The following is a 27,093-nucleotide window of genomic DNA, read 5'->3' on the forward strand; positions in this document are numbered from 1 at the left end:
TGTTGTCACTATTCTGTTTTGTTCTATGAAAGCAAAGATCATTAGAGGGAATGTTGAATCATCGTACTCCCTGTTGAATGCATTTTCACCTTCTCTAAGGGTTCACGTTCAGCTTACTACATGTTTAGCATGAATGAATGAACAATAGCCAAACCATGTGAAAGAAAACACTGTCAAGGACAATGTTGGGAAAAGAGTTTCCTTTGTTAGATAAACATGTCATTTGTATTAGCATTATCCAAACACTCTGAGCACTCAGTACACTCGTCCTGGTCTTTTAATCTTGCAAACATTGTTTTACAAAGACAATTTACAGTAATTTAAGCACAAAAAGCAGGAACAGTGCAAAGAGTGCATCTTAATTCCTGCATATATATGCCACACCTTGGGACAGCACCAAGAAAGTGACAGATTTTGAGTAGGCTTTGATACTATAAAACATGCACAGAAGACTACCTGTGTGACTTGATGCACAAGGAGTAACAAATTTGATATATACAGGATGCAGCAGTATGCTACACAAACCTGTATACCTGCTAACCTTCCTTATAAGACTTGTATGCAATACTATAACATTGATATGTTTTATCCTCATTATATACACAGTCTTGGTAACTATTAACAGATGGATTTACACAGTGTCTTTCAATTCTATAGTAAAAGCAGCCATATGACTGGCATCTAAAGTCTAGATTAGAACAGTAAAGAACACACAGTAAAGAACAAGTTTCAAGTATCATGAGCATGACAAGTGGTTCAAAAGCCTGGCTAATCTCTATCTCTCACTCAAAATTCAAGACAGAGCAGCAAAACTATTTACATAGCTTAGTTAAAGATTACTTCCTATAGCGAACATGTCAATTTTTCCTCCTCAAGTATTTGTTACCTTTAAAAACCACCATCACATTAAAACTAAAGAGATCTGGGAGGCAGTGGATGCACCTTCTCATTATGGTAGAAGCCATTGTATTGGATAAGAAGATCACAAATGCTTCTGGAATACAAAAGCTTTTCAATAAATGTGTTGAACCTGAATGAAAGACAGAGGGATTCCTTCAGGCACGTACTACAGGCAAAGGCAGCTACAGGGCTCAGAAGGCCCTTGGCCCCTGTGGATCCTAGACAAATGGAATCACAAGCAAGTGTGCCCCAGTTTATCTGGAACTGGCCTCTAGCACACCCAGGTGTCAGGATTTTCCCCTGCAATGAGGGAATGCCCTTCATTCCGCCAAACTGCACCTCCATCAACTAAGGCCTGACCATTGAGCAATGATGGGAAGGAGCACAGATGAGTGAGAAGCACCAGGCAACCCTCAGGTAAGAGGGGCTCAATCCAGCAGTGGCTTCCCTAGGACCACTCTCCAAAGGAGAGAAGTGGCACAGCAAGCAGCTTCCTTAAAGCCACCTTTAAAAGTCCTCCAACAAGAACTACAAATCCCCTGCACAAACCCAGGTTTTGTCTTAACTTGTCAATTCAATTCAACAAGCAGATCCACCCCTTGTTGAGTGGGCAGCGAAAGGAATATGAATTCAGGAACATTATATTTATGAGACATAAACGCGTACAGGAAGCCTGTTTCAAACTTTATTCATTAGCACAAAAAAGTGCTTGCCATCTTCTCACCAATAATTGGCACTTACCAAGTGAGACTGTGATACACTTCCTACTTCTCCTCAGTCTTTAAAAATAAGAAGAAATGGCCTAGGCTAGCCTCGGTTTCTAAACAGCCTTTTATCTTTCATAAGCAAGATGAAGGAAATGAGGGCATTGCTAAACCTGCTGTTGAAATAATAGTATATTGTGTCAGTCCTCCCACAGTATTAGGTACGACAAGGTTTCAAAAAGTGTCTGATTGCACTAAATACATACTGAACCACTCTCCTTACAAGGAAAGAGAGCTCAACTCAAGTAAATGGATATGCACCCACCTACCAGCCGTATTATAGATGGTCGGTCATTCTGTGTCTGAATATTAAAGTGGAAGTAAAAAGACAGCAGCACAGTTAATACTTGTGCATCTGGAAGACAGAAGTAACTGATAAAGTGAACTTTCAGAAACAACAGGTAAGCAAGCAAAGCTCTTTAGGAGTAAAGCACTAAAGTGTGTAGTGTCAGGATATGAAAACATGATATCTAACATCATGTTGTTTAGCATTTTGCTTTCTTACATACTTCTCAAACACGAAAATACTTAAAAACAAATGCTTGAATAAACTCCTGAAAACTGTTAAATAATGTTAGATTAATTCATCTGCTAAAATAGTCAAAAAAATAACTACTCCTAGAATCCCAGACTGGTTTGGGTTGGAAAGGACCTTAAAGCTCTTCCAGTTCCAACCCCCTCCCACGGGCAGGGACACCTTCCACTAGAGCAGCTCGCTCCAAGCCCCTGTGTCCAACCTGGCCTTGAGCACTGCCAGGGATGGAGCAGCCACAGCTTCTCTGGGCACCCTGTGCCAGCGCCTCAGCACCCTCACAGGGAAGAGCTTCTGCCTTAGATCTAACCTGAACTTCCCCTGTTTCAGTTTGAACCCATCACCCCTTGTCCTGTCGCTGCAGTCCCTAATGAAGAGTTCCTCTCCAGCATCCTTAAACCACTTAAACCAACCCCTTAAACCGGTATGAATCAAACTGATTTTGCCATTATATTTAGGTGAACATTTCTTAGGGAAACTGCCCAGCACCTTGCAAAGAGACAGGAGAATGATCTGTACAACATGTGCAGCAGAGATTGTTATGCTAAGTGGGGTTTTGGTAGCAATAAGTCAATAAGAGCATGAAAATCTCTGTAATTTGCACATGAATAACTTCAGGATGCCCAAGGACAGATTATTAGTATGTTTTGAAAGTGTCCTAGGACTATTAATAATAAATAAGCTGGTTTGTGCATCTAAGACTTAAAAGCTTTCACCTGCCTACTGCATCCGATGCGTATTAGGAACGTTCCACCAACGTCTATAGCAGGAGTGAGAACAACAGAGCTGGAAGAACAGCTGACTGCAAATAGGAATAGTAGAAAAAGATGCTTCAAGCGTAAAAATTCTTGGATGTATACACTGTTGGTCTCCAGGAATGATGCTGCACTGGGAATAAAAGCAAGTTCAAACATCTGCTATAAGCATGTAAGAACAGGTTCTTTCCCCGAGTTCCTTTTCTAATGTCACTATATTCCTTTTGGTTTCTAATAACAAAATGTTTTAGATTTGAGAGTAAGAGAGGATGAGAATAAACTGAATGCTGAAGACTAATGAGTTTTGTATTAGAACCCATTGATGGTGTAATTAGTTTATAATGTTCTTCATGAGACATGAGAAAATGAAGGAATGTGATCGTCCAGAAAGATGCTGTAAGCCATGAACTAAGGCTCTCCAGAAGGTACACTATAAAGCCCTGTAACTGACTGCACAGACTTGTGTGGACCTTCTTCTATAGGACTTCATGCAGTTGTAGCTCAACTTGCATTTTTGATCCTGTTCTGTACTACACTGTAAATGCATCTATCACTGTGCATCTACCAATAAAGATCTTATGGATCTTTACTGAAAGAGAAAAACCCTTTAAAAATGTCATTTTTAAATGATTCAGGTTACTGTAAAGCAATTGGGAAAGAATTTGGATTGGCTTTGACCAAATCCTGCCACTGCTCTTCATCACTGTTGCTCATCAAACCGTTCAAAGTACTGACTTCACGATTCATCCTGATGACTTCATTCTCATTATAGCACAGATTTTTGCAGCTAAATGGATTTGATTCTGTTTGATCACAATCAAATGTAATTCCAAGCATTCCCCTGGCTCTGTAGACTGTATTAGCTTTTACTGCGTAAGGATACTGATGCCTGAAAGGCCACTGTTGTCACCATTCAAGATCCTGGGGGAAAACAACCATCTTAGCAAGATGCTGAGACAGTGACAACCCTTGTCTACAAGCAACAAAACCAACCCATAATCTAAGCAAGGAACACATTTATTACGTGTATGTAGCTGATCACATCTCCAGCATCACTCTTTACCGCACTACCTTCCAACATATTCTTTTTCTCCCTTGCTTGTGGTGTTTTATCTGTTCTTTGGCTTCCTTGCAGCAAGACCTCTATGAAGTGTCAAAATACTTAAAAATTATCAAATACTACAAATCACACCACAAAACCCCTCCAAAACCAGAGCTTTTGATCCCAAGAGCCTAAGGCTGAGCAATGCTTGTACAATAGTTCTAGCTTTAACCAAGATGCATTATATTTTACATTATTTGCTACATTACTATGGAGCCAGACAGGTCTTTCCAAAGAGGCCTAAAAGCATCACTGTAGGGAACGTCTTAAATGCCTACAAACATAAAACAGTTTTGGAAAACAACCAAAGGACAGCTAAATCCTGGCTATGTTTCCAAGTGACTCTGCCTCTATAAACTCTTCCCTTTGGAGGTGGTAAGTGCAATAGCAAGTGAAGAGAAAACTCAGAAACACCAGGTAGAAAGAAAAGCAGAGAAACAACTAAACGAAAGCCTGTTCACAACCTGAAATGAGAACTGCTTTGAATGTGACATATTTCCTCCATCAATGCCTGCGCTGGCCATGGGCCTACAGGCCCCATATGCAGATTGCATGTCCTCCAAATTTAGTTGATGAATCAGGAGTATGATGCACCATTTTTTCTCCTCTAGCACAAGCAAAATGAACATCTGTTCACTTTTTGCCATGTAGGTTTATATCTGGGTGGGTGGGTGTGAACAGAGCTCTTGATGTGTAATATTCCTCCCATCTGCACACCAGGTGGCACTGCATAGTTAATCAGAAGATAATAACAGCCATGAGGAGATTACTTACTTCTTGGGGAACAGACAGTGAATTAATCTCACATGGTTCGGGGTTGGGGTTTTTAAAACAAGGTACATCAATGCATGGACTTTTCATTTAGTTTTTGGGGGTGTAATTTCATTCCAATCAATGGAATCATCTGATTATATTCTTGTTAGAATGCTCTGTTAATTAACTAGGAATGGCTGCAATTATCACAAAGGTTCTTTACACATGGGATTTCAGTTGTTTTGCTTCTTCTGTACAGATTTAACCCTTGCGAGCAGGATATACTACTTACGATACATCCCAGCATCAATCTGCTTAGATTTGCTCTGTATGCTCATCTAATTCACCATTCTGCAGTGTTTAATAGAATATCTGAATCCCCTAATACAATAAAACTAACTTTATAGTAATTCGATATCATCAAATGGAGGAAGAAACAAGAGAGCATCATTACTAGTTGCGTTTGCCTTTTAATGAGAAGTTAAGTAGAAAGTTAGTTGGTGCTGCAAGTTTCAGCCTGTGGACATTCAAGGCATCCAAGCAATTTCTTGGAATGGGGCTTAAGATTTATTGAGACATTTTACCAACCAAAGCAATATTTGAAGCTATATTTTAGCTGATTCCATATAATGTAAATGTTGTTATATAAAACATCTATTTGATGATAAAATGTTACAGAATCGGGATAGTGGTTTGTGTATAAGTCTGCAGAAAAGACGCTTATGGTAATAGCCTTTCCACAGCTTTGTGTGAATGTCACATCAAACATGTCCCTAACTACTTTAAAGACTGAGGTCATTCATTCTCAACTAAATCGTTGGATAAACAAACTGGTTTGTATTTTCTCTTTCAAAAAGAATATATGATGCTTTGGGGAGTCTTAAAAGACAGCCCAGCAGGACCCTGCTTTCCAAAGTATTTGCCCAGCTTCAAGAAGGATGAGTAATAAAAGCCCAGTATTTCTGCATATGCTCTGATAGACACACAAACGTTTTCTGTGCAAATTGCAAGTATTCTACCCCCAAAACAACCAGGAGACACAGTAACACAAAGCATTCAGACTCCTCTGTTCTCTCTGTAAGATCCCCTTCGCTGCCTTATTTTGCTGCCTCCAAGGTCCATGTGCTCTCTCCTCTAGCCCCTCACCCCATCATTGATTTCTCTTCTTGCTCTCAGCATGACGGTCCTCTGCTGCCCCGAGCCTCTGTGGTTTTTCCAGAAGGCAGCAACTGATGCAAGGCTTCTTTTGGTTTTAAATAGCAAACTTTTCACACTGCTTTGTCAGCTCGGTCACAAACTCCTCACAAGCGTTTCAGATCAAGAAGCGGAGCTGATTCAAGGTAGAGTCTGCTGAACGCATCACACGAGACTCATCCAGTATCAAGTGTCAGCTCGCAAATCTGGACAGGGTTTTTTTCTTCTCTGCCTCATTTTTGGGGTTAGTTTTAAAAGCTTGGTTGGGAGATTGAATCCTGACCCTGTATTTTGTGTGACTAACAAAAGAAACCCTAAAGATTTGCAACTGGAAGATCAATGGAATTGCTAAATGAAAATGTAAAGGATTCTCATTCTACATCTCTAATCCTTTATCAGCATTTATAATCACCCATTGACATCAGACTATGTGTAGAACTGTACCAAACTAAATGACAATGAAAACAGAAATAAAACTTATAGCAGACACTCACAGAATATATTGATCAGGTCGTTCCTCCCTGTATTTGGCTGCTGCCATTCAGTCCTGCAAAAACATTCTCTTGTGTGCTATTGTCTATCACTACTTTTGATGGAGGAAACTGAGATTCATGGACTACCCTTTAATACTGGTAGCTCTGATCTGAAATCAGGACTGATGGAGGAAAATGGTCTCTTGCTTCAGTCCCTGTATGCAGAACACAAGGTATGTTTGCTGCCAGATGTTGCAAAATACACATCTTTGCAGAGAGGAAACTGAGAGGACATGAGAGTAAATGATGGACACATAACAGGTAATTCATGTATTGGTCCTTCACGAATAAACAGAGGTACAGTGTTAAGAACTAGCTGAATTAAACACAGTTCAGATAAGGCAAACAACCAGGAGACTGAAGGAAAGAACTACAAAAAGCAAGGTAACAGGCAATCCTGTGGCCGAGACTCACCTGCCAGAATGTTCTGCTATCAGCGGGTAGAGCTGGCTTCCAGTATGCCATTGCCCAGATTGATCTCTTTAATTAGCACTTATTCAGGTGACTATGAAAGCTTTTCCTCAGGTCTCTGCTAGAACAGCATATGTCTTTGTAACCCCAAATACCATATCAGTCTCTACAACATTATCCACACAGGGACACCTTCCACTAGAGCAGCTTGCTCCAAGCCCCTGTGTCCAACCTGGCCTTGAACACTGCCAGGGATGGGGCAGCCACAGCTTCTCTGGGCACCCTGTGCCAGCGCCTCAGCACCCTCACAGGGAAGAGCTTCTGCCTTAGATCTAACCTGAGCTTTCCCTGTTTCAGTGTGAACCCATCACCCCTTGTCCTGTCGCTACAGGCCCTGATGAAGAGTCCCTCTCCAGCATCCAAAACTGAGAACTACCAGGTTTATTTTCCGTTAAGATACAGATTCATTCAGAAGCAAATTATGACAACCTTTAAACAAAAAAATCTACTTTACATAAGCAGTGTTTTCTAATTGTTTTACTCCTATGGTTCAGGGTCATGTTCAAATGTGACATTTCATTGGGTACCTTTTGTTTAGCTGGCAAGGAACACAAAGAAATACAGTACAGACTCATTCAGGGAAGCCTGCTGCTGCAGAGAGTTTATAAATGCCCTACTGCATTCACGTAGCTAACTCTAGAAATCTGTGACCCCCTTGGTTTGTCCATCTTTCACTACAACATGCAAGGCCACACTACTGACCAGTGTCTCGCACAGCTGTGTAGGAGAAAGATGACAGGTAGACCTGGGGGTACAGAGAGGGACCAACTTCATCATACATGCAAGGTAGCTTCCAATAACAAAACTTTGTAGGAACACATAATCCTTCATTAGCATTTATACCCTCTGTTTCCTAACACAATCAGTGAACACACGGTTTACGGGAGCATTATGCTTCAGATACCTTCTCTTGGTTATTAAAATCCTGGCTGCCTCTCTGTCTCTTTACCTAGCACCTGTATGGAACAACGCTGTCTATATTCTAACCACAAATATTTTACATTAGGATAACCTGAAGGTCAGAAAATTATGTATGTAACTACATACATATATACATATGTAATGTTGATATACATACCTAAACCCACATACATAAACCAAACACTCCAATCATCTGTGCAGTAGTCAATGGCTGCTTTTGCTAACCTTTAACTGAACTGTTCTATCGCACTTCTGAGTCAGAAATCATGCTGATATTCCAAACGCAACTGACAATTGTTTCCTAATCATCAGACTCTCCAAAAGCAAATGTTTAGTTATGAATTAATCCCTGACTGTTGAGATTTCACAAAGCAACTTGAAAGACCACGATGAAAACAATAAAGAAGCGAAGTTGGACCGCTGCCGTGTATACAATTACATTAAAACATGACACATCAGAATTCTTATACATGGAAGGTCTCTAACAATGTGAGGATTTAGAATGAGATAAATCCCGACACACTGTACTGTAATCACATGACAGAATAGACCTGCAAAGCTTATTATACTGCATAACCAGATGGTAAACAACAGTTGTCACTGTACTAAGAATTACATCTCTGTAATCAATAATAGGAAGGAGGAACAGTTGCACAACTTGTTTCCTATTATGTTCACTTAGGCAACGTCTAGATCAATAAAGAGCATTAAGCCTCATACCAACTGTAGACCATTCCTGCTCAACATGCCCATCATATGGCAGAGATGGGTCCAGCTGTACTTCAAAAGGCTTGTAAATGAATAACAGTTCTAATCTAACATTGAAAAGCAGTGGTTCAAATAGCAGGCAAGAGTAGGCCTTCTTTAGCATATGAGAGGAGACAGACCTATGATGCCAGTTTTAGTATCAAAGTCAGCTTATTTTGTTAACCCATCTCATACCTATATTTTGCTACAGCCTATCTGAAGGATGTTACATGTTCTATGTGGAGGAAAGAAAAAAGACGCAACCAAGCACGGTATCACTGGCTTACATATAGACTAATTATGCAAGTATAGTAAACGGCTGGCAAAAATCATGTATCACCCCAGGCCAATGTGGCAATTAATTATGAGAAAGTTTTTAGCTCATCCCTTTGTTAATTATTTAAACCACCAAGAAATCAGCCCATTCAGCCACAGCCTCAGCCTCCTTTCAAATCCATCACACAAATGGGAACATTTTAACAAGATGACAAAACACAGGACACTGAGCTCTTCTTACCTATTCCAATAAATACTGCTTTGTAGCCATCTTCTTTCAAGGTCCGGAGCGTCATTCCATCCACAGAAAGGCCTTTACGAAAAACAATCTGAAAGAATTAAAGATTACTTGTTTTTCATGTGAAAACAATTGCTATTGTGTCCTGCATACAGACATCTTCTAATGAACACAACTAACTCATTCCACTCACACCCCCCTCCTCCCCAATGTCAGGCTTAAAAAGCCAGACTGGCTCTGACTTAAGCAAGTAGCCCAAACTAGATACGGGTAAAAGGCACCCTCAGATGATCCTCAGATGGGGGCCACCTCGCTTGGTTTCTGCTGTGAGCTACAAGAGTTAAAGCAAGCTAAACCAATGAACAAAGCCTGTTTCTGGAACACACTACTGAAGTGAAGCTGCAAATGGCACTTTTCTACTGCGAGTAAACCACTGTATTCAGTGCTGACTCCAAAAGGCTGTATTCCCATGTGAAAATAAGGAATTTAAGAAACATGATCGGGAAGAAGAACATCCTTTAGGGAACATACACTAAACAAATCACACCAACCAAAAACCAAGCAGTTAAGTTTATTGCAGGAACAGGAGTGCAAGTATGAGCCTCTTACACTGAAATACAGAAAAGACATGACACTGTTCTGTATTAACAGGGGCTGTGAACAGAAAACCAAGCAATGTTTTCCCGCACAGCACCAGGCACTTGGTAGGCCTCCAATTGCGCAGAATGCAATGCCATTCCCAAAGGAAGGAGAGTATTGATTTGTGCTGCACTCTCAAAGCTCACAGCCAGGATTTTGCACTGAGAACACTAGCTAGAAAACCTTTATGCCAAAAACCCTCAGTGAAGCCAACGGCAGGGTTGTGGATTCAGAAAACCTGCCTGCAGAAGACTGGGCTGGAGAAGGCAGGAAGTGGGAGGAACGTCCTACTTGCTTGTACTTGCAGCAGGCTGTTCTGTATGGTAAACTAACACAGGTCTCCCAAATGCGAAAGTGAAAATGAGATGAGTTTTCATAGAAACTTGCACTTGTTCATCCTAATTCAGACAAGCAGCAATGCCCAGAGTGTGGCAACTGGTGTTTATTTATTGAAAGGGATGTCACAGTAATAAAAATGCGCCTATAATCCATACTTGTTTCAGTTCAATTACTGTTCGCTTCCAGAAGCAAAAGCCGATAGACTTGTGTACTGATATTCCACCAGCAACCCTGCTTTGAGCAGCCATTGCAGAGGTTGAGCAACTACAGTTGTAAGAGTGAGACAGGGAACAGTGTTTGCTGTGTGTTCAGCAAACCAACTCCAGCAGCCTCCTGTGTAAAGGTTGTGCAATTGAAGATACACACACCTTTCGCTCAGCTCTCCTAACCCCAAAGCTTTCGAGTGCACAGAGTGCGTGTGATCCCTCTTCTGGTGTTTTGTACTTCTTGACATGGGTACGTGTGGTTTTAGCTCTGTACTTTACACTCGTTGAACTTGAATGTTTTCCCCCAGGTTTTTGTTCTATCACCTGGGTATTCACTTTACAAAATGCCATGCTCTATTGTGCAAGCACTATGTGTTGTGATCTCAGCAACGGACAGTGCTTTAGTCTTCGTGTCACTGTATTTCTTGTTATTGAATCTATGTTCCATTTAATATACTTTTCCTATCAGTGATAAAATAAGACAAATATAAAATACAGGCTACAAACCCTAAACCACCCATCATGGTTTTGGTCTTTGGAGATTTAGTCTATATATTTAGTATTACAGATTTTATCAGACTGTAAAAGCCAAGGAGTTGTAATCCTTTCAGGACCACAGACTACATCCTCACTGGCAACACAATACATCCCATGAATTGTCATTCCAGTTTTTTATCCTATTGTGTACATATGGTATGAAAACCTAATGAAGGAATTTAAATGGCAATACTATTTTATGTGGGGATTCATAATACTCCCAGGGCCCGGCTCCGTAATCCTTATTCAGCTGACTAATTCTTACTAATTTCAGCAGAATTACTTGAATAAACAGCACTACTGAGCATTTACCCAATACAGCACTTTCCAGCACAGATTTGAAATGCTTTAAGTAAACACCAGGAAATATTCTGGGCTTATATGTGAAGTATCTAGAGCTGAGGTATAAAGCTGAGGTACTTTGCTCACCAGCTTGCCAAAGGGTCAACTGCAAACCAGCGGCAGAGCTTGGAAGCAAATTTACACTGAGATTCTCTGCTGCACTTCAAACCTGCAGAGGACTTGCAGGTCAAGGTGATGTGGTGGATCCACTAGTCCATGCTGGAGACCTTTCCACAAGAGAGAGCCCTGGGAACCTGGATTTTGCAGAGCTTCTGCCTAGCAATTTGGCCTAAAAATGTCTCTGTGCTCTGGTTTTAGCCCCATCCCTACCTCAACCTCCATTCTGTCTGGGGGTACAAAGGGATCTTTAGAATAGAAAAACAGACATAAAGTATTTAAAACTTTATCTTACATCTTCCCTGCATGTTTACGAAACCTGGGCAGATGAGGTTCTCACATGACTCTTGTGACAAGCCAGAATATGAATCAACGTGAAGGATTCCTGGAAGAACTTCTTGTTTCACTGTATGCTGTAGTATCATGTTAAAAATACATTATCCTTCCCAGTACTCAAAGATTTGATCCAGTGATGCATTATTTGTGACTTCTATTAAAATGAGCAGCAGTTGTAAATACTATCTAAATCTTCAGCTTCAGCTCTAAATTAACAATAAAGCAATGTTCCCATTATCTAGAAACAACAGACATTTATTTAACAGAATAATGCGTAACTATTACTTTCCAACAAGTTGAATGACTGCTATTTTTTTACATGTTAACACTTTAATTTTATGCATTTTATTGCAAGATTCACTTGGATGCAAGACTGTGTGCTAAACTAGTAAGGAAAAAAGCCCCAAACCAGGGAGAGGGAACAAAAGGAGAAGTCTGGACTAGGAATGTTTTAAGTGATGCCAAACTTGCATGGAAAAAAACTCGATTATAAAAAAAAATCAAATCATTCCAGTGGCTACACTGAACCCCTAAAGCAATTTAGGAATTTGTTTCTTACAGACAATTAATCACATGCCGGCATGCCAGATGAGAACTATTGATTGCCCTTTTCCAAACTAGTGGCATTCAGACAGGAGACAGACAAATGCCCTGAGCAAGAGGAAGCATCTTCCTGCCTCTGTCTGGCATAGCTTTTAATCGTTCTTTACTAATGTGCATGACATTTTGCTGTTAATCTTTGGCAGGGTTCTTGTTCTTTTTTTCTCTCTGAGCTATACATAGGCAGGGTGTATTTTTCATTACCTTCACTCCAAGATCCTTCATAAGCTCAGCTTCAAAATTCACCACATCGTATGGCAGGCGGAACTGGGGGATTTCAGACGTACTAAAACAAAGAGAAATGAATGCTTCCGGAATACTTCCAACTATGAGGGAGAAAGGATTTATTTGTTACAACTTCAATTCTTATAGCACACCTTAGTTAATTCTGACATACGTGAATGGAAATGTGCTGAAGCTTGGCTTTTTGAAGTTATTAGAGTGACACAACAGCATTATTCACCCAATGCTAAAAATACAGGCCAGGAAGTACCTTGAGGCTAATCCTGCCCACACATGCAGGTAACTGTTTAACATATGTTGAGCTTGAGTGTGAAAGAGCTTCAGCTCCGTTTCTTTTGCTCGCCAGGAATATGTAACACTAAACAAACAGAAGACATCCATTTAAGAAACAGGTCTCATGCCTACTAAAAGCAAAGCGATCTCCTAGCAATGATTCATTAAGCTATAAGGATGGACAGTCATTCATTTTCTATCAGCTCCTGGTCTCAATTCTGCTTTTTGACTTATGTTTATTATCTGGTATTTTTTCCTCCTGGGGAAGATTTGGAATGACACCTTCAAGTTCCCAGAATCACACATCTCCTGTATGGGCAAACTGCAGTGCCAGCATAAAATCTCAGTTCATATATATCAGTACAAACCTTCATCTCCAATGAAATGACATCCACTTATACCAGTTCAAAAGCTCTGCCATAAACCACATTACAGGTAATCAGAGTGAAGTTTTTGTTTAGATACTTTTGTTCAATGAAGATCAAAACCCTGCATATACAGAAAAGTGAATCTCTCCCCAGATATCCCTAAAGCTTCTGACTAATGTGTTTTCAAATTAATGGAGCTATCATTTCCATAACAAAGCACTGGCACCAGAGATTCACTGTGGCTTTGTTTTACATATTGGTAGTGACCACACCATCTTTAACATCTAACTTTGATGGGCCACAAGGATTTTCCTTATTTCAAGTTGCATCAACTTTATTTACATTGGTAAGAAAGTGGTGTTCCTCCTTCTAATTTCTAATACTGCCCTTTTTTCGCCTTTCCTTACCAGTGTGCAATGAAAAGTGTGCTACATATCAGATAATACACAATGAACGTCATGACAATACAACTTTCATAGGTCATTCTAAGTAAAAATGCGTCTGAGGCAGAAACTAATGTATCAAGATGATTTTGCAACAGAGATTCAATAAAGAAATCTAATAAAGAAAGGAAAGACTTATTTTCTAAGCCACCTATATACCTGTTGATGGCCTGTCATGCTCTCAGAACACCACTGGCTGCTTTACGTCATCACTGGAATCTGTAAACTCTTCCTTGCTCTTATTAAACATTTACTTACAGTTTTGTGCTGTGGAATATACCCACATATACGCACATACATGTTCCTATGCAGACACACAGTTCTGTGGGAACACATGCAAGCACATTTATGACAATAAGCATTTTATGGAAGCCATCATGCTGATCAATACTTCTGATACATCAATTATTCTGATACAACTTCTTCCAGCAGCCAAAGACAGGCTCTGACTCTGCAATAGAGAGATAGAGCGGAGGAAAGAAATGGGGCAGAAGTGCAGGAGGGATGCAGTGGATGGGACCAGCATGTCACAGATTCACCTCTTCAACACATCTGATCCAAGTTAAAGGTGCCTCATGTTTCTAAGGTGATACCTTTGCTGAAGAGATGCCCCTTTGGCCTAGTGAAAGAAATGTATGTTGTAAACCACCAGCATAGCCAGGAGCACAGGCAGTGAAGCTTGTTCAGTCTCTAAGCAAGAGCACGATCTGCTCATGCCTACTCCACTACTATAAAGCATAAATTTCACACTACTGGTGAAATGTAGGCAAACCAGCCTGTCAATGTGAAGTATTCAGACATGGTCAGACAACCACAGGCTTAAGCTACACTTACATATGACACCACAGAGCTGCAATCCCGAAACACCCTTCTATTGCTACAACATTACTACAGTTAGCTATGATGCAACATGGATGTAAAGGAACATCCTAGTTAAAATACACTTTAAAAAAGCAGCTGATTCCAAATCCGACATTAATTTGGGCTTGTCAGCCAGCTGCAATAGTTTATGAAGCCTTGAAAACGCACTCATCAATAACCTAAATTTGTCAAAAGATGGGCTGCAAAGACTTAAGAATGCAATAATCAATGATCAGTGCCACGGGCTAACCTCCCTTCTGATCCAAGATTAAAATAAGAACAAAAGGAACTGATGCCCTTAAACCAGATGTGAAACCTTCTCCAATGACTGGAAGGAAAAGCTGACCTTGATTGCTATATGCTCCTGAAGACTCAAAAGAAATCCCTTTTAAACTGCACTCCTTGACCGCTAAGGACACTAACAGAACAGGCAAAATGTAGTGTAAGGCTTTCCTGCAGCAGAACAGACTGAGTTTTATTTTAAATTCAACTTAAAACACAAAGAACAGATGCAACTTAAACCCACATTGCTTCAAATAGGCAAGCACACGCAAAGCAACTGAAGGACTGTACTGCAAGCAGCTGCAGAAAGTACTGTATTATACCGCCAAGCCCAACCCGAGTCTAACCTGTCACCAAGTAAAGCTTCATTGTTAGAAACATGTCATTATTTCCTACTAAAAACTGATTAGAAATCTGGTATTTATGAAAGCATATGCTACTCAGCAGGTGAGCTGGTATTTCATATACTACATTTGCAATCCTCTATGGCAACCAGCTCAAGTAAAACAGCTCCACAGTTATATATAAACACCTTGATAATTGGGTGGAATACTTCTGAACCTCACTGGGAAAAATGCAAGTAATCAGTTCAACTTCTCCAGCATTGATTCTCTATCTCCTGGAGCACTGAATAAGTATTTGACATTATGACATTATGGATCAAATTCATTAACGGTGTCAACTCTATTGATTTCAGTGATGCTGCAAAGAGAAACGCAAGCGTGTTACCCTTCTCTTTCTGTTTCTTTTATCTCTTTCTTCATAAACGTTTTAGTGTGAGTACATCTTCAACATATCAAATTTGATTTTGAATGGCCTGGTATCCACTAGTTAGCTTCTAAAATACATTATCTTACCCAAGAAACGTAGAAAATATGATCTCAACATTGCTATGGTGATAGAAATTCACCTACAAGTAGAGAGGACGGAACACTATAGAGATATCAGCCAAGTGGTGACCATATAGGAAACCTGCAACAGTACCTTCCATTGTGTATCTGCAATTTGATGAAGGTTGAGAATTGTAGGAGGTTTTTTCTCTTACACTATGGTTTGCTAAAGCTGCAAGCCCAGGCACATGGGACAGGTTTACTCACTGTCACCTTTATTTGCACAAAGGTAGCTCATGAAAACATTCTACATTTAAAATGCTCCATGAAATTAGTATCAGTATAAAACAGTTTAAACAGCTACCAATTCTTCTGCTACATAGGGCTGCAAGTACTTCACCGGGCAGTAGATGATCTTCAGGTCCTTTCCAACCCTGCCCATTCCATGATTATGATCTTGTTTTAACATTTCTGGGTAAGGGGAAAATGGTTCCTGACATCACTTTCTCAAGTGTTAATTCAATGACAACAATTCCTCCCTGCAATGTGAGAGGTCATATGAAGAGAACACAGGAGGCAGTCAGAAGATTTGCAGTTAAAGCTCCCTTGTAACCGTACCTGGTTTAACCTGAATGATGAATTCTTTAAATCAATGAATTTTTCTACTCTCTTCCTTGGTAAAGGATTGTGTATAAACTATGTTTGCTCCACAGGTTTTGCGATGCTTTACACAATCATCGGAATCAGTGCTTTGCTGTCATTGTTTCTTACCTTAAGCCGCCAACATAGTCATGCTTTTCAAATATGGTGAGGTTTGAATAGCCCAATCGAGCCAAAAAGGAAGCACAACTTAAACTTGCAGGTCCTGCACCAAGAAGAGCTATCTTCACGTGATAGGCTTCAGGCATATCTTCTAGAGGAGGTAAGGACGGGTTTCTGATCTGAGGAATATTCATAGCTTTGAACACCTGAAAAGCAACACAACAGGTTACATGCATTCCCTCCTTAAATGTTCTTACGAGTGACATGATGGAAGCTTCTACTTGTGCTGTCACATATCATTGATTTATCAGTGCAGATTGCTTCAAAACATGATAGGAATTCCCAAATGGCATGATGTGTGCATTTGTGAGAGATACTGGAGTTGCAGCGTTTAGTCCTTTTTGTCTCAAAAAGGATCTTTCACTAGCATGAGTTTTACAGAGAAGATGGAACCTTCTGAGAAGAACATTACAGAGAAGACGGTTGTGTTACTACCAGTAACAGAACAGTAATACAAAGTCGGGCAAATCTGCAACACCAAAAACTTCCTTCCAAATGATGTTCAGATTATTCTTACACCGGAAAAGTACTTCTGCGGGTAACATCATGCCAGTGACAATCTTGCTTCTTCAAGAGACATCTTTTGTGACCCTGGATGAATCTCACCTGCGGCTTGACTTTTTAGAGGTGGTAATAACCAACCTTAGGTGGTTTTGAAATGCTTTCAGGAACTGCCCCTAGTCTTTAGTGCAGTGTTTTCAAAGGTAACCCACGCTTTAGATGCCTCCTCTTGGATCGTTTTGATACGACTTATTTCATGTAAGTTGCTGACCTATGTCAGATGTTCTCTGCTTCTTAATCGGGTGTCCAAAAGCTGTAGGCAGAATGAAAGTTAGACTGTTTTCCCCTGAACCACCTCAATTCCTCTCCTGTAAAATGGTGATGATCTGCTCCATTCTGTCTTGACAATTAAAAGTACTTTGAGATGGTCTCTGACCACTGTAACGTATTTATACAGAACCCAGCACAATGGGCTCCTAACCTAGTTGCAATGTCACATGAGTTACATCAGATTTAGGTTTAATCAGTTCTTTGTTCAGCCATACAGGTAGGAGGCTAGGGCAGAAACGTTCTACATTCACTGAGCTACACTTCACTGTGCTCTGCATTTACACACATTTGTAGAGGAAGGAATGGAGTCTCTGTCTTGGATAACCTACAAAAGGAAAAAGAATAGATTCACAGCCCTTTGCAAGCTACTAAAGATTAGGAGCATGGAAAAACATATTCTGTGGCAGAAGCACAATATACCAAAAGGAAACAAGAGTTCACTGCACTGGGATTCTCAGTCATATCACGAACACTTCAAAGCTGCGCCCCAAAAGCCAACATTGCTCCCCACCTATTTCAATGCAGAAACACATTCCATAAATACCAACTGGTCCTCTAAAACACATACATCATCTTTTGTCTTAATAAACACGCTGTTGAAGCTATTGCACAAGTTTACCAACAGTTTTTACTGTCCTTAGATCTCTAGAAGGAAAAGGTTTTTCACATTGAACTTTGGAAATCCCACTCATGAAGAGGATTTTCCATTTCTATTTGGAATCAATGCTCATTTTCTCCATGCGCACTTGAGCACTCATGCCAGCTAAAGCAATTATGAGTTCCTTCCCCTCCTCAAATTCCTGTGTCAAATTCCCCCAGTCTCTGCAAACTGACACAGCATTTTAACCGACTGCAAGGAGCAGGAGACAGATAATTGTTCTTAAAAAGAATCATTTCAACCTGGCAATGATACAATATGGGAAGGTTTAATATGGTTATTAATGGATTTCACAGGCTGGAAAGCTCATGTTGTGCTGTGAAAAGAGACTGAGATAACCAAAATGCGCCAGGGTTATGCTCAAATCTCTGCTTTGTTACCTCCATCCAGAAAGGGCTTGAATGAGACCAAGCTGCCATTAAACTCTCCTGAAGTTGTTTTAGAAGGCCACTTAGCGATACAAATTATAACTTGTGCATTTAACGTGTATATTGAACACTGTGAATGTACATATACTTAATAAATACATTATTCATTTATTGAGAACATAATTATGCTTATATTTATTATTGAATAGTTATACCCATCCAGTAACTGTGATACTAAAGCGCCACACTAGCACAGTGCAGTGTTAAGTTTCAGAAACCAAGCACTCATGCAGGAAATCCTAGCAGTTCAGGCTGAATGGTCAACTTCAATTCTGCCTGTTTGCAAAGAGGGTGAAACTGCCTTTCTTCCTGCACAAGCTGGCTGTGCTGCATATCCTGCCATCTGGAATTCAGTGGCAGTTTTGCATATTAAGGCTGGCAGGGGAACTGTGTGAAAATAGCAAACTGCTCCAATGCATCTCAAACGATTTTCACTCACTTCATGGTGAAGCTTCCCTATGCTGTAAATCACCCAATTAAATATCACTGAACTCTTCTGGACAAATCCTTTGGCATGCAGAGATGACCTGCCTTGCAAGCAAGTGTTCAATGCCACACTGCATACAACTGTGATAGAATCTCAGATTAGTTTGGGTTGGAAAGGACCTTCAGCTCATCCAGTTCCAACCCCCTGCCATGGGCAGGGACACCTCACACTAGAGCAGCTTGCTCCAAGTCCCTGTGTCCAACCTGGCCTTGAACACTGCCAGGGATGGGGCAGCCACAGCTTCTCTGGGCACCCTGTGCCAGCATCTCAGCACCCTCACAGGGAAGAGCTTCTGCCTTAGATCTAACCTGAGCTTCCCCTGTTTCAGTTTGAACCCATCACCCCTTGTCCTATCACTACAGTCCCTGATGTTCTCAACCTGTCTTCATATAGGATGTGCTCCAGCTCCTGATCATCCTCATGGCACTCCAACTTCATCTCCAGTTTTAACCTGCTCAGAACGTGGTCCAGATGCAAGTACAGTTTAATACTACTGCTGTCCTTGTCCACCTTCCCTTCAAAAAGAGGATTTCCTTTTTCTTCGGGTGAAGATTGTATTTTCTCTGGCAGTGGTTTTTAACCAGTTCTGGTTATTTAACTCATATTTAACCCAATTTAACCCATTCAGGAAAATGTGGCCAAATAATGGATTTTAAAAAGCTGAATCTTTCAGTGGAAAGACCAAGCCACTGTCCCCATGCCTGCCTTTCCTTCTGGCTTTCTCATATATAAACAATAGAGATTAATCAGATTATTAATAGACATTAATAGCACTGGGCATTTATTCTTTAACTATTTATCAAACACTGTGCAATCATCGTTACTTCACCATCTAGGGCCTCTTCAAACCAAACACACACAGATTCCATTCACTTCTTAAGCTTCATGTCACTAGGGTCAATAGAAAGGATCCCCCAGTTTACAAAGCAAGGCTATGGAGACTCTGTCCTCAAGCAAGACACAATTTGACCAAACCAAAACAGCCACTCTATTCTGCTCATGTTCCAACAATTGAACTAAATCCTCTCTTGATTTAGATGCTTATAACATATTACAGTTTCCCTATTTGCATTACTACAACATGTAAAGGTGTGAGTGCACTTGTTCAATGTTCCCCCTCCAGTGTGAAATCTGGGGGTTTGTTCTCTTCTCCCTTATCATTTAAACATCCTTTCACTGCAGTGAGCTTGGTTCTTGTTCCAAAATATGTGGTGTACTTGACAAAGAGCAGAACTGCAGGCACTGTATGCAAACACAATAGTTCTTACTCAAGCAAACTCCAGTGATTTCAATTGCTGAGCATCTTATACAAGTTCCATTTTCCTGGAAAGTTTCAGCCAATTCATTGTAGCTGTTTTTCAGGATGCAGACAGGGAAAAGCTTATTGTTCTCCGCATGGAATAAAATCCTCATTCTTTAGTATTAGCATGTTTGGATGACAAGAGGTGACATTTGGCAGAGTGGCAGGTGACTCAGGGAAATGCATTCTGCTAACATGATGACAATCATTTTATGGCATAGTAAGCATGATTTAAACGAATCTAAGCCATTTAAAACCATTAGAGCAGGTTTGGAGCAGTTACGCACAACCACGATTTAAATTTTTATAGAAATTAGAATAAAGTAACTCACTTCAGGCACTTTGGAGTTTTCAGATCAGAATTTTTCATAGGAATGCTGTGGATACTCTTCTCCACCTATGTGCAGAATTCAATGCTTGTTTCCATGTTTAAACTCTATAGAAAGGAGTTTATTAGTCAGGTTTGCCATTAAATATCCTTCACTAATATGACGAGATACCAAACAGCTATTGGCATAGCTGTTTAATAGATAAATACCAGCATCTAGCTGGCATTTATTTTAGTGGGAAACATATTGGTATATTCTGAATTATTACCAGATTTCACTCATGCACAGAAAGAAAAATACAGGCAATGAAATCAGTAACATTTAGGAACCAATTGTATTAGTTTCACACTTCCCCACTGGTTTCCATGGATATTTATTCTGTAGGCTGGTTTCCATTAATATGGGGCAGTTGACTACTTAAGGCAGAAAACCTACATAACAACTGTATTTTAGCATTTATTCCAGTCCCAAGAAAAGCCATGGATCTAGGACACTACTGAGTCCATGCCTCAACATGTCATGAATCCCACCACTAGGAAGCACATAGCAACATTAATCTAAATGCCTTAAAGAGAAACCAAAGAATGTTTATTGCCTGTAAAACATATTGTGGAGCTTATGGAACTTGTCCAAATAGCAGCAAGTCTCTTGGCACTGGCCTGAGATATCAGAAGTCACAGAATCACAGAATGGTTTGAGTTGGAAAAGACCTTAAGATCATGCAGTTCCAACACCAACAGTTCCAACAGCAAGGTGTCCAGGGACACCTCACACTACACCACGTCGCCCAAGGCTCTGTCCAGCCTGGCCTTGAACACTGCCAGGGATGAAGCATTCACAACTTCAGTCGGATTCATCCCCGGAGTTACTGTAGGGGATGGAACTTCAGAAGGCTCCACGAGAATCATGTTAAGACTGATCAGAGCTGTCAATATGTGACCAAATGAGGCACCCTGAACACAAGAAGTAGCTGTTGCTTCCTTGCACACGGTGGGCTGGGGGAGACAAGGGAGGTTGAGCATTGAGTGGGGAACCCTCACAACAGCCCACCCTTCCAGACGTACTGAGATGCCCCCAGGTTAGCAGCAGGGAAGCTCATCCAGTGCATCTTTTAGGATAAAAACCACAGCAAGTTTCCTTCTTCAATTTCTTTCTGCTGCAACAGCAGCCAGAATGTATCTCCAGAGAGAAACAAATCACCAGATCTGTAGCTGGCACCAGAGTCCCAGTAGTAAACGATCTAGTATTTAAATCTAGCATGCAGCAACTAAATTAATACCTTTTCTGTTTAGCTTGTGCTACTCTATTCAGAATGATTCACTAGAAACACAGGAGAACCTTTAAGTTCCATAATGTCTATCCAGGAATGGAAGATTGTGAGGGCTCATTGCTAGGACCACAACAGACAATGTAATAGATCACGCTTCCTTTTGACTACAAGCTTACAAACTTGTACCTGAATAACCAGTAATTTTAGTGTATTCTGTGGGACTGACAATCATACAGCTCATGCCTGTATGTATTGTCACTGCAATCTCAGTATATTTTCACTGAACTTGTGTTCCAAACCCAGAGATGTTCCCTGATTCTAAAGTACTTGGGCAAAGGAGACAGATAAAGACATTAATATAATCCCGACCTGTGCAGCAGCAGGTGTAACCTGTGCTTGACACTCATCATTTATAATAGTGAGCTTTTACTCCATGTTATTCTCTAGATGCAACAGTTACCGTGGTAACTGCATCCCAGTGTACACATTCTACATCACAAATACAAACGGACGTTTCCTCATTTCCCCCCCCACCCCCCATTTGAACGTTTCATTGTCAAAAATCCACCTTTTCTTCCAGACTGGATTACAATTCACTTTGAGAACGAGCAAACCGCACTTACAGAACTCAACAGAAGGGCAGAGGGAAGATGTGAGTAGGTGTGAGGAGCCATTTTTGTGTCGCTCTACCGTATGCAAGACCAGTATCTTACAATTAGGCATTTTTCGCTGCAGCGTGAACAGATGATCAGTCATTGTTCAGAAGCACAAAGGGCCACACGTCATACCCATATATTTGCCATTTTAAACCCACATTCCTGGTTTAGTGCAGTTTTTATCTTTCATCTCAGCTAGCAGTTGTGCCTTTTTAGTAGTGCTCGCTCTCGTAACGTGTCAAGTGTATGATGCTCAGCCGAATTCCATGGGGGAAAAAAGTCTAAAACTGGCTTTATGCACAATGGAGTTTGCAGTAAATAAGCCCCTGTGGGACAAACTATTACATAGTCCATGAGAATTACCATGTAGCTCTCATTAAGAGTAGCACATGTTGCATGCCTGCATTACACCATTTGCTAAGTTACTCAGATAAGTAAAGCTGTGAACACACTTTGCTTGCAGTATCTGGGCCAATTTTTCTATGAGCAACAGAATCGTATGATTTTCTTCAGTGGTTTGTATTTTTGCCATGATTTTTACTTGGAAGCATTCATGCCATTGTTTTTTTTCCCCACTATACATACTTTCCCAGTTTTAACTGAATGAAACCTAAACCAACAACACTGAGTACAAAACCAACCTCTTAGTATTACTTCTGATGAATACCACAATACATACAAAGGCTTTGTTAAAAAGCAGTGAATCTAAAGGTTATTCAAACCAAATTTTATCATTTTAGGATACCACAAAATACTCCAGATGATAACATTTCCTGACGTGTTATTTTTGTTACAGTGCTAAATAGCACAACAACCTTACTTTCTTAGAACTACTATCACTTTAAACAAACTTGAAACACGAGGAGCGAAGCCATTTGCAGCTATTCATCCTCTCTGCAGCTTTTCTATCAATCACTGTGCTAGCACTGAGCTTTTTTAATAGATTTCTAAAGATTTTTGAAGAAAAATAGCAGATATTTAGCATTATCTAGCAAGCCATAATTCCTCTCTATTAATCATAGAGTTAGGGCTAAAAGGAGACACAAATCAAGTTTTAACAGATATTACTTGCATTTGGCTCCTAAAGAGTAATATTTCACCACTGTATTTATCATCTATTTGACAACTGCTTAATGTTTCTTCTTTTGTCTTTCTTTTTTTTTTTTTTTTGGGGGGGGTGGGTTTGTGCTGGTTATTTCTATTTCTTAAAGCAAAAAGTCTTCTGCTTTGCAAAAAATGGTCTACTTTCACATATAAGGAATAAAGTTCATTAGATGATAACGTAATAAAATTGCCTCGAGTGACAAAATCTGAATATACACATAGAATATATGTATATACATATATTTTATACATATATATATACACACATATACTGAATATACACATAGAACAAATACAACTCACTGTTTAAAGTCTCATCCTGTGAGAATTTTGGTCCAAACTGATTCTTACACACTTGTACATTCAAACCTCTGGAAAACTGAAGTGGATAGCTACTCAAATGACAGATGGGAGAGAAGGCTGAGCAACAGCTAGCAGAAATGTTTAGCAGGTGTTCCAGAAGCTTCACAAGTCTCCTGGAGAGAAGAAAGGAGGGATACAAACAGATTTAAGGAGAAGAACTGCAGCAGGTAGCACTGGTTGCTCATCGAGTCCTGACCCACAGCCATTGAGAAGGGGGTGTGAGGTCTCTGGATGACATCACAGGTAAAATACTTGGCCTTACAGATGTACCATATAATCACAGAATCACAGAACAGCTAGGGTTGGAAAGGACCTTAAGATCATCCAGTTCCAACCCCCCTGCCATGGGCAGGGACACCTTACACTAAACCATGTCACCCAAGGCTCTGTCCAGCCTGGCCTTGAACACTGCCAGGGATGGAGCATTCATAACCTCCCTGGGCAACCGATTCCAGTGCCTCACCACCCTAACAGGAAAGAATTTCCTCCTTATATCCAATCTAAACTTCCCCTGTTGAAGTTTTAACCCGTTACCCCTTGTCCTGTCACTATAGTCCCTGATGAAGAGTCCCTCCCCAGCATCCCTATAGGCCCCCTTCAGGTTCTGGAAGGCTGCTATGAGGTCTCCATGCAGCTTCTCTTCTCCAGGCTGAACAGCCTCAACTTCCTCAGCCTGTCTTCATACAGGAGGTGCTCCAGTCCCCTGATCATCCTCGTGGCCTCCTCTGGACTTGTTCCAGCAGTTCCATGTCCTTTTTATGTTGAGGACATCAGAACTGCACACAATACTCCAGGTGAGGTCTCACAAGAGCAGAGTAGAGGGGCAGGATCACCTCCTTCGACCTGCTGGTCATGCTCCTTTTGATGCAGCCCAGGATACAGCTACTTCACATTGATTTGCATTTCTACTTTGGGCTGTCTCTACAAAGTTGTTGTTTTTTTTTTTCCTCAGGCCTTGCAAAGGTGACTGGAATTTCATTGTATGTTTGTAAATGTGATCAGCCAAATGGCCCAACATACAGAAGAGAGACATGGTTATTAGTTAAGGACTGTATAGAAATTTACAGTCTTAACACATGCATATACTTCTTTCATACAGCCACAACTTCCTCACTTTACAAAAAGACACTTCAGAGAGATGAGATCAGCTGAGTTTAGTACAAATTCTCCATGCCTGAAAAGGATTTAACGTATGAGCGTTATCCTTTGCCTTTCTTCAGATGGAAATTAGAATCATGCAATCAACTGGGTTGGAAAAGCCCTTTAAGCTCATCCAGTCCAACCCTTACCACAGCCCTGCCAAGGCCACCACTGACCCATGGCAGTGAGGGCCTCGTCTCCACGGTGTGTGCACATTTGCAGGGACGGTGACTGCAGCCCTGCCCTGGGCAGCCTGTTCCAATGCCTGAGCACCCTCTGGGGAAGGAATTGTTCCTCAGCTCCATCCAAACCTGCCCTGGAGCAGCTTGAGGCTGGTTCCTGTTGTCCTATTGCTCATTACCTGGGAGAAGAGACCAACCCCACCTCACTACAGCCTTCTGGCAGAGTTCTAGAGTGTGATTGAAACTATATAGTCACAAATGCACATGCACTTCACCAGAAACCCTCCATAAGACTTCCTAATATCAAGTGGCAAGTAACAACCTTTGCTTCAGTAGCCAAAATATACACATACCTGCATCAACTAATACATCTACACATACATATGTGTGTGTATCTCTTATCTATCCAAACAGATGCACACAGATGCACACACACACACAAGAGACATGTATTCCAGGTCAACCTGAAACAACTTTGTTTTGACAAAACAGGACAGTTAAAAGCTTAAATCATCTGAAACTTAGCCACCACACCAATACAAATGCACACTAGTTTTGCTATAGATCTACACTATGCCCACAACAGTTCGACATCCACTTAACATGCAGTTGCAGATGCAGGTGCACTTGATCTTCTTCCCTACGCAGCCTACTTCAGTAACATCCACAATTTCAGCTGCCTTAGGTAAACCTTTCAGTAGAAAACAAATTGTCTCAACTACCAACCTTTCTTGTTCACAAATAACACTCCTTATGTTCCTATAAAGTGTTGCATTATGAAAACATTTCTAAGCTTCAGAATGTGCTGTAAGGAAAAAGATAACTATTCTAACATCCTACGCCATTTTTTATCAGTACCAACTTTTTCTTACACAAACCATTAACGTAGGCAACTACTTAGACAATACTCACTGGTACATACGTAGAATTTAAGACATTTGCAAGTCCGACCTACCTCAGTAGCAAACTGCTGCAATCCACCAATATTAATCGGCCCCTCCTCAGTAGCATACAAATTGCAGCCACCAACACAGAGATCTGATGTTGGACACACCATTCCACACGTCAGGCCAAGGGGATTGTCAGAAAGGATCATTTTGGCAGCTCCATAGTAGTTCTGAAGGGGGGAAAAGGAGAGAGTGAGGGAGTGTCACATACCAAGGAAGCAACAATTCAAGAGAAAACACAAAATACTGGTTCTGGTTAATAGAATAATATAAAAACGAGTATAATAAATGACATTGACATTATTTAAATGTACCAACATTAATCTGCATTATGTCAAAGACAGTGAAAAGAAAGCAAAACTGTTGATTCTGCAAAGATAAACCTTTTTAGCTTGCAAAATCAGTTAAAAGCCTCTGTCATCTGAGGTGGCTGTAGGACTTTTAGTGGCCTAACAGGTCTAGGTTTGAAACCTCCTGTGCCTGCATTATACACTTGTAAATACCTTCTCTATTTCTAGGTCAATTGGGCAGTAGCTCAGTTGTAACCCTTGCTGGAGATCTGACCAGCAAGTGCCACTTAGAGCATCAGTTCTTTATGACACAGAGAATGAAAAGCTTATTTCACACATCTGTGCACACCACCTCTGCGGATAGTCCTGTCCTTCACACCAGATCAGTAGTGCCAATTGTTCAGACCCATGATGGGAAGAGGAGAAAGCTTCTTATGTACCAACCTGTCAATACTACACCACTGAATTCTTTTTCCTCAACTACACACTGACCAGGGCAAACCCTGACTTTCGTGTTTCCCTAAACAGTAAACCAGGGAACTAATTGAAGGAGTTACGTACAATTCATAACTTCAGCCATGCACATCTTCAGCAAAGGAACAGTTTCCTGATATATGAGAGCTGGGAAGATTTCTTTCCACAATAAAAAGCTAAGAAATGGATGTCAGCAAGTTCCCAGCATCC

At 40.6% G+C, this 27,093-nt stretch overlaps 1 protein-coding gene across 3 annotated transcripts in view; it reads right to left on the bottom strand.

Annotated features, from left to right (window-relative positions):
- The window catches only part of DPYD (dihydropyrimidine dehydrogenase), a 353,065-nt gene that overhangs the window by 214,280 nt on the left and 111,692 nt on the right, over positions 1-27,093 (bottom strand). For all 3 annotated transcript variants that reach the window (XM_065675625.1, XM_065675624.1, XM_065675626.1), the window contains 4 exons: positions 26,128-26,289; positions 16,374-16,570; positions 12,507-12,588; positions 9,190-9,277 (listed from right to left, as the gene is read on the bottom strand). In XM_065675625.1, coding sequence (XP_065531697.1) covers positions 9,190-9,277; positions 12,507-12,588; positions 16,374-16,570; positions 26,128-26,289 — 529 coding nt within the window. The remainder of the gene's footprint in view (positions 1-9,189; positions 9,278-12,506; positions 12,589-16,373; positions 16,571-26,127; positions 26,290-27,093) is intronic.

The sequence above is a fragment of the Lathamus discolor genome, chromosome 3, assembly GCF_037157495.1.
Source record: "Lathamus discolor isolate bLatDis1 chromosome 3, bLatDis1.hap1, whole genome shotgun sequence".
NCBI classification, from domain to species: domain Eukaryota; kingdom Metazoa; phylum Chordata; class Aves; order Psittaciformes; family Psittacidae; genus Lathamus; species Lathamus discolor.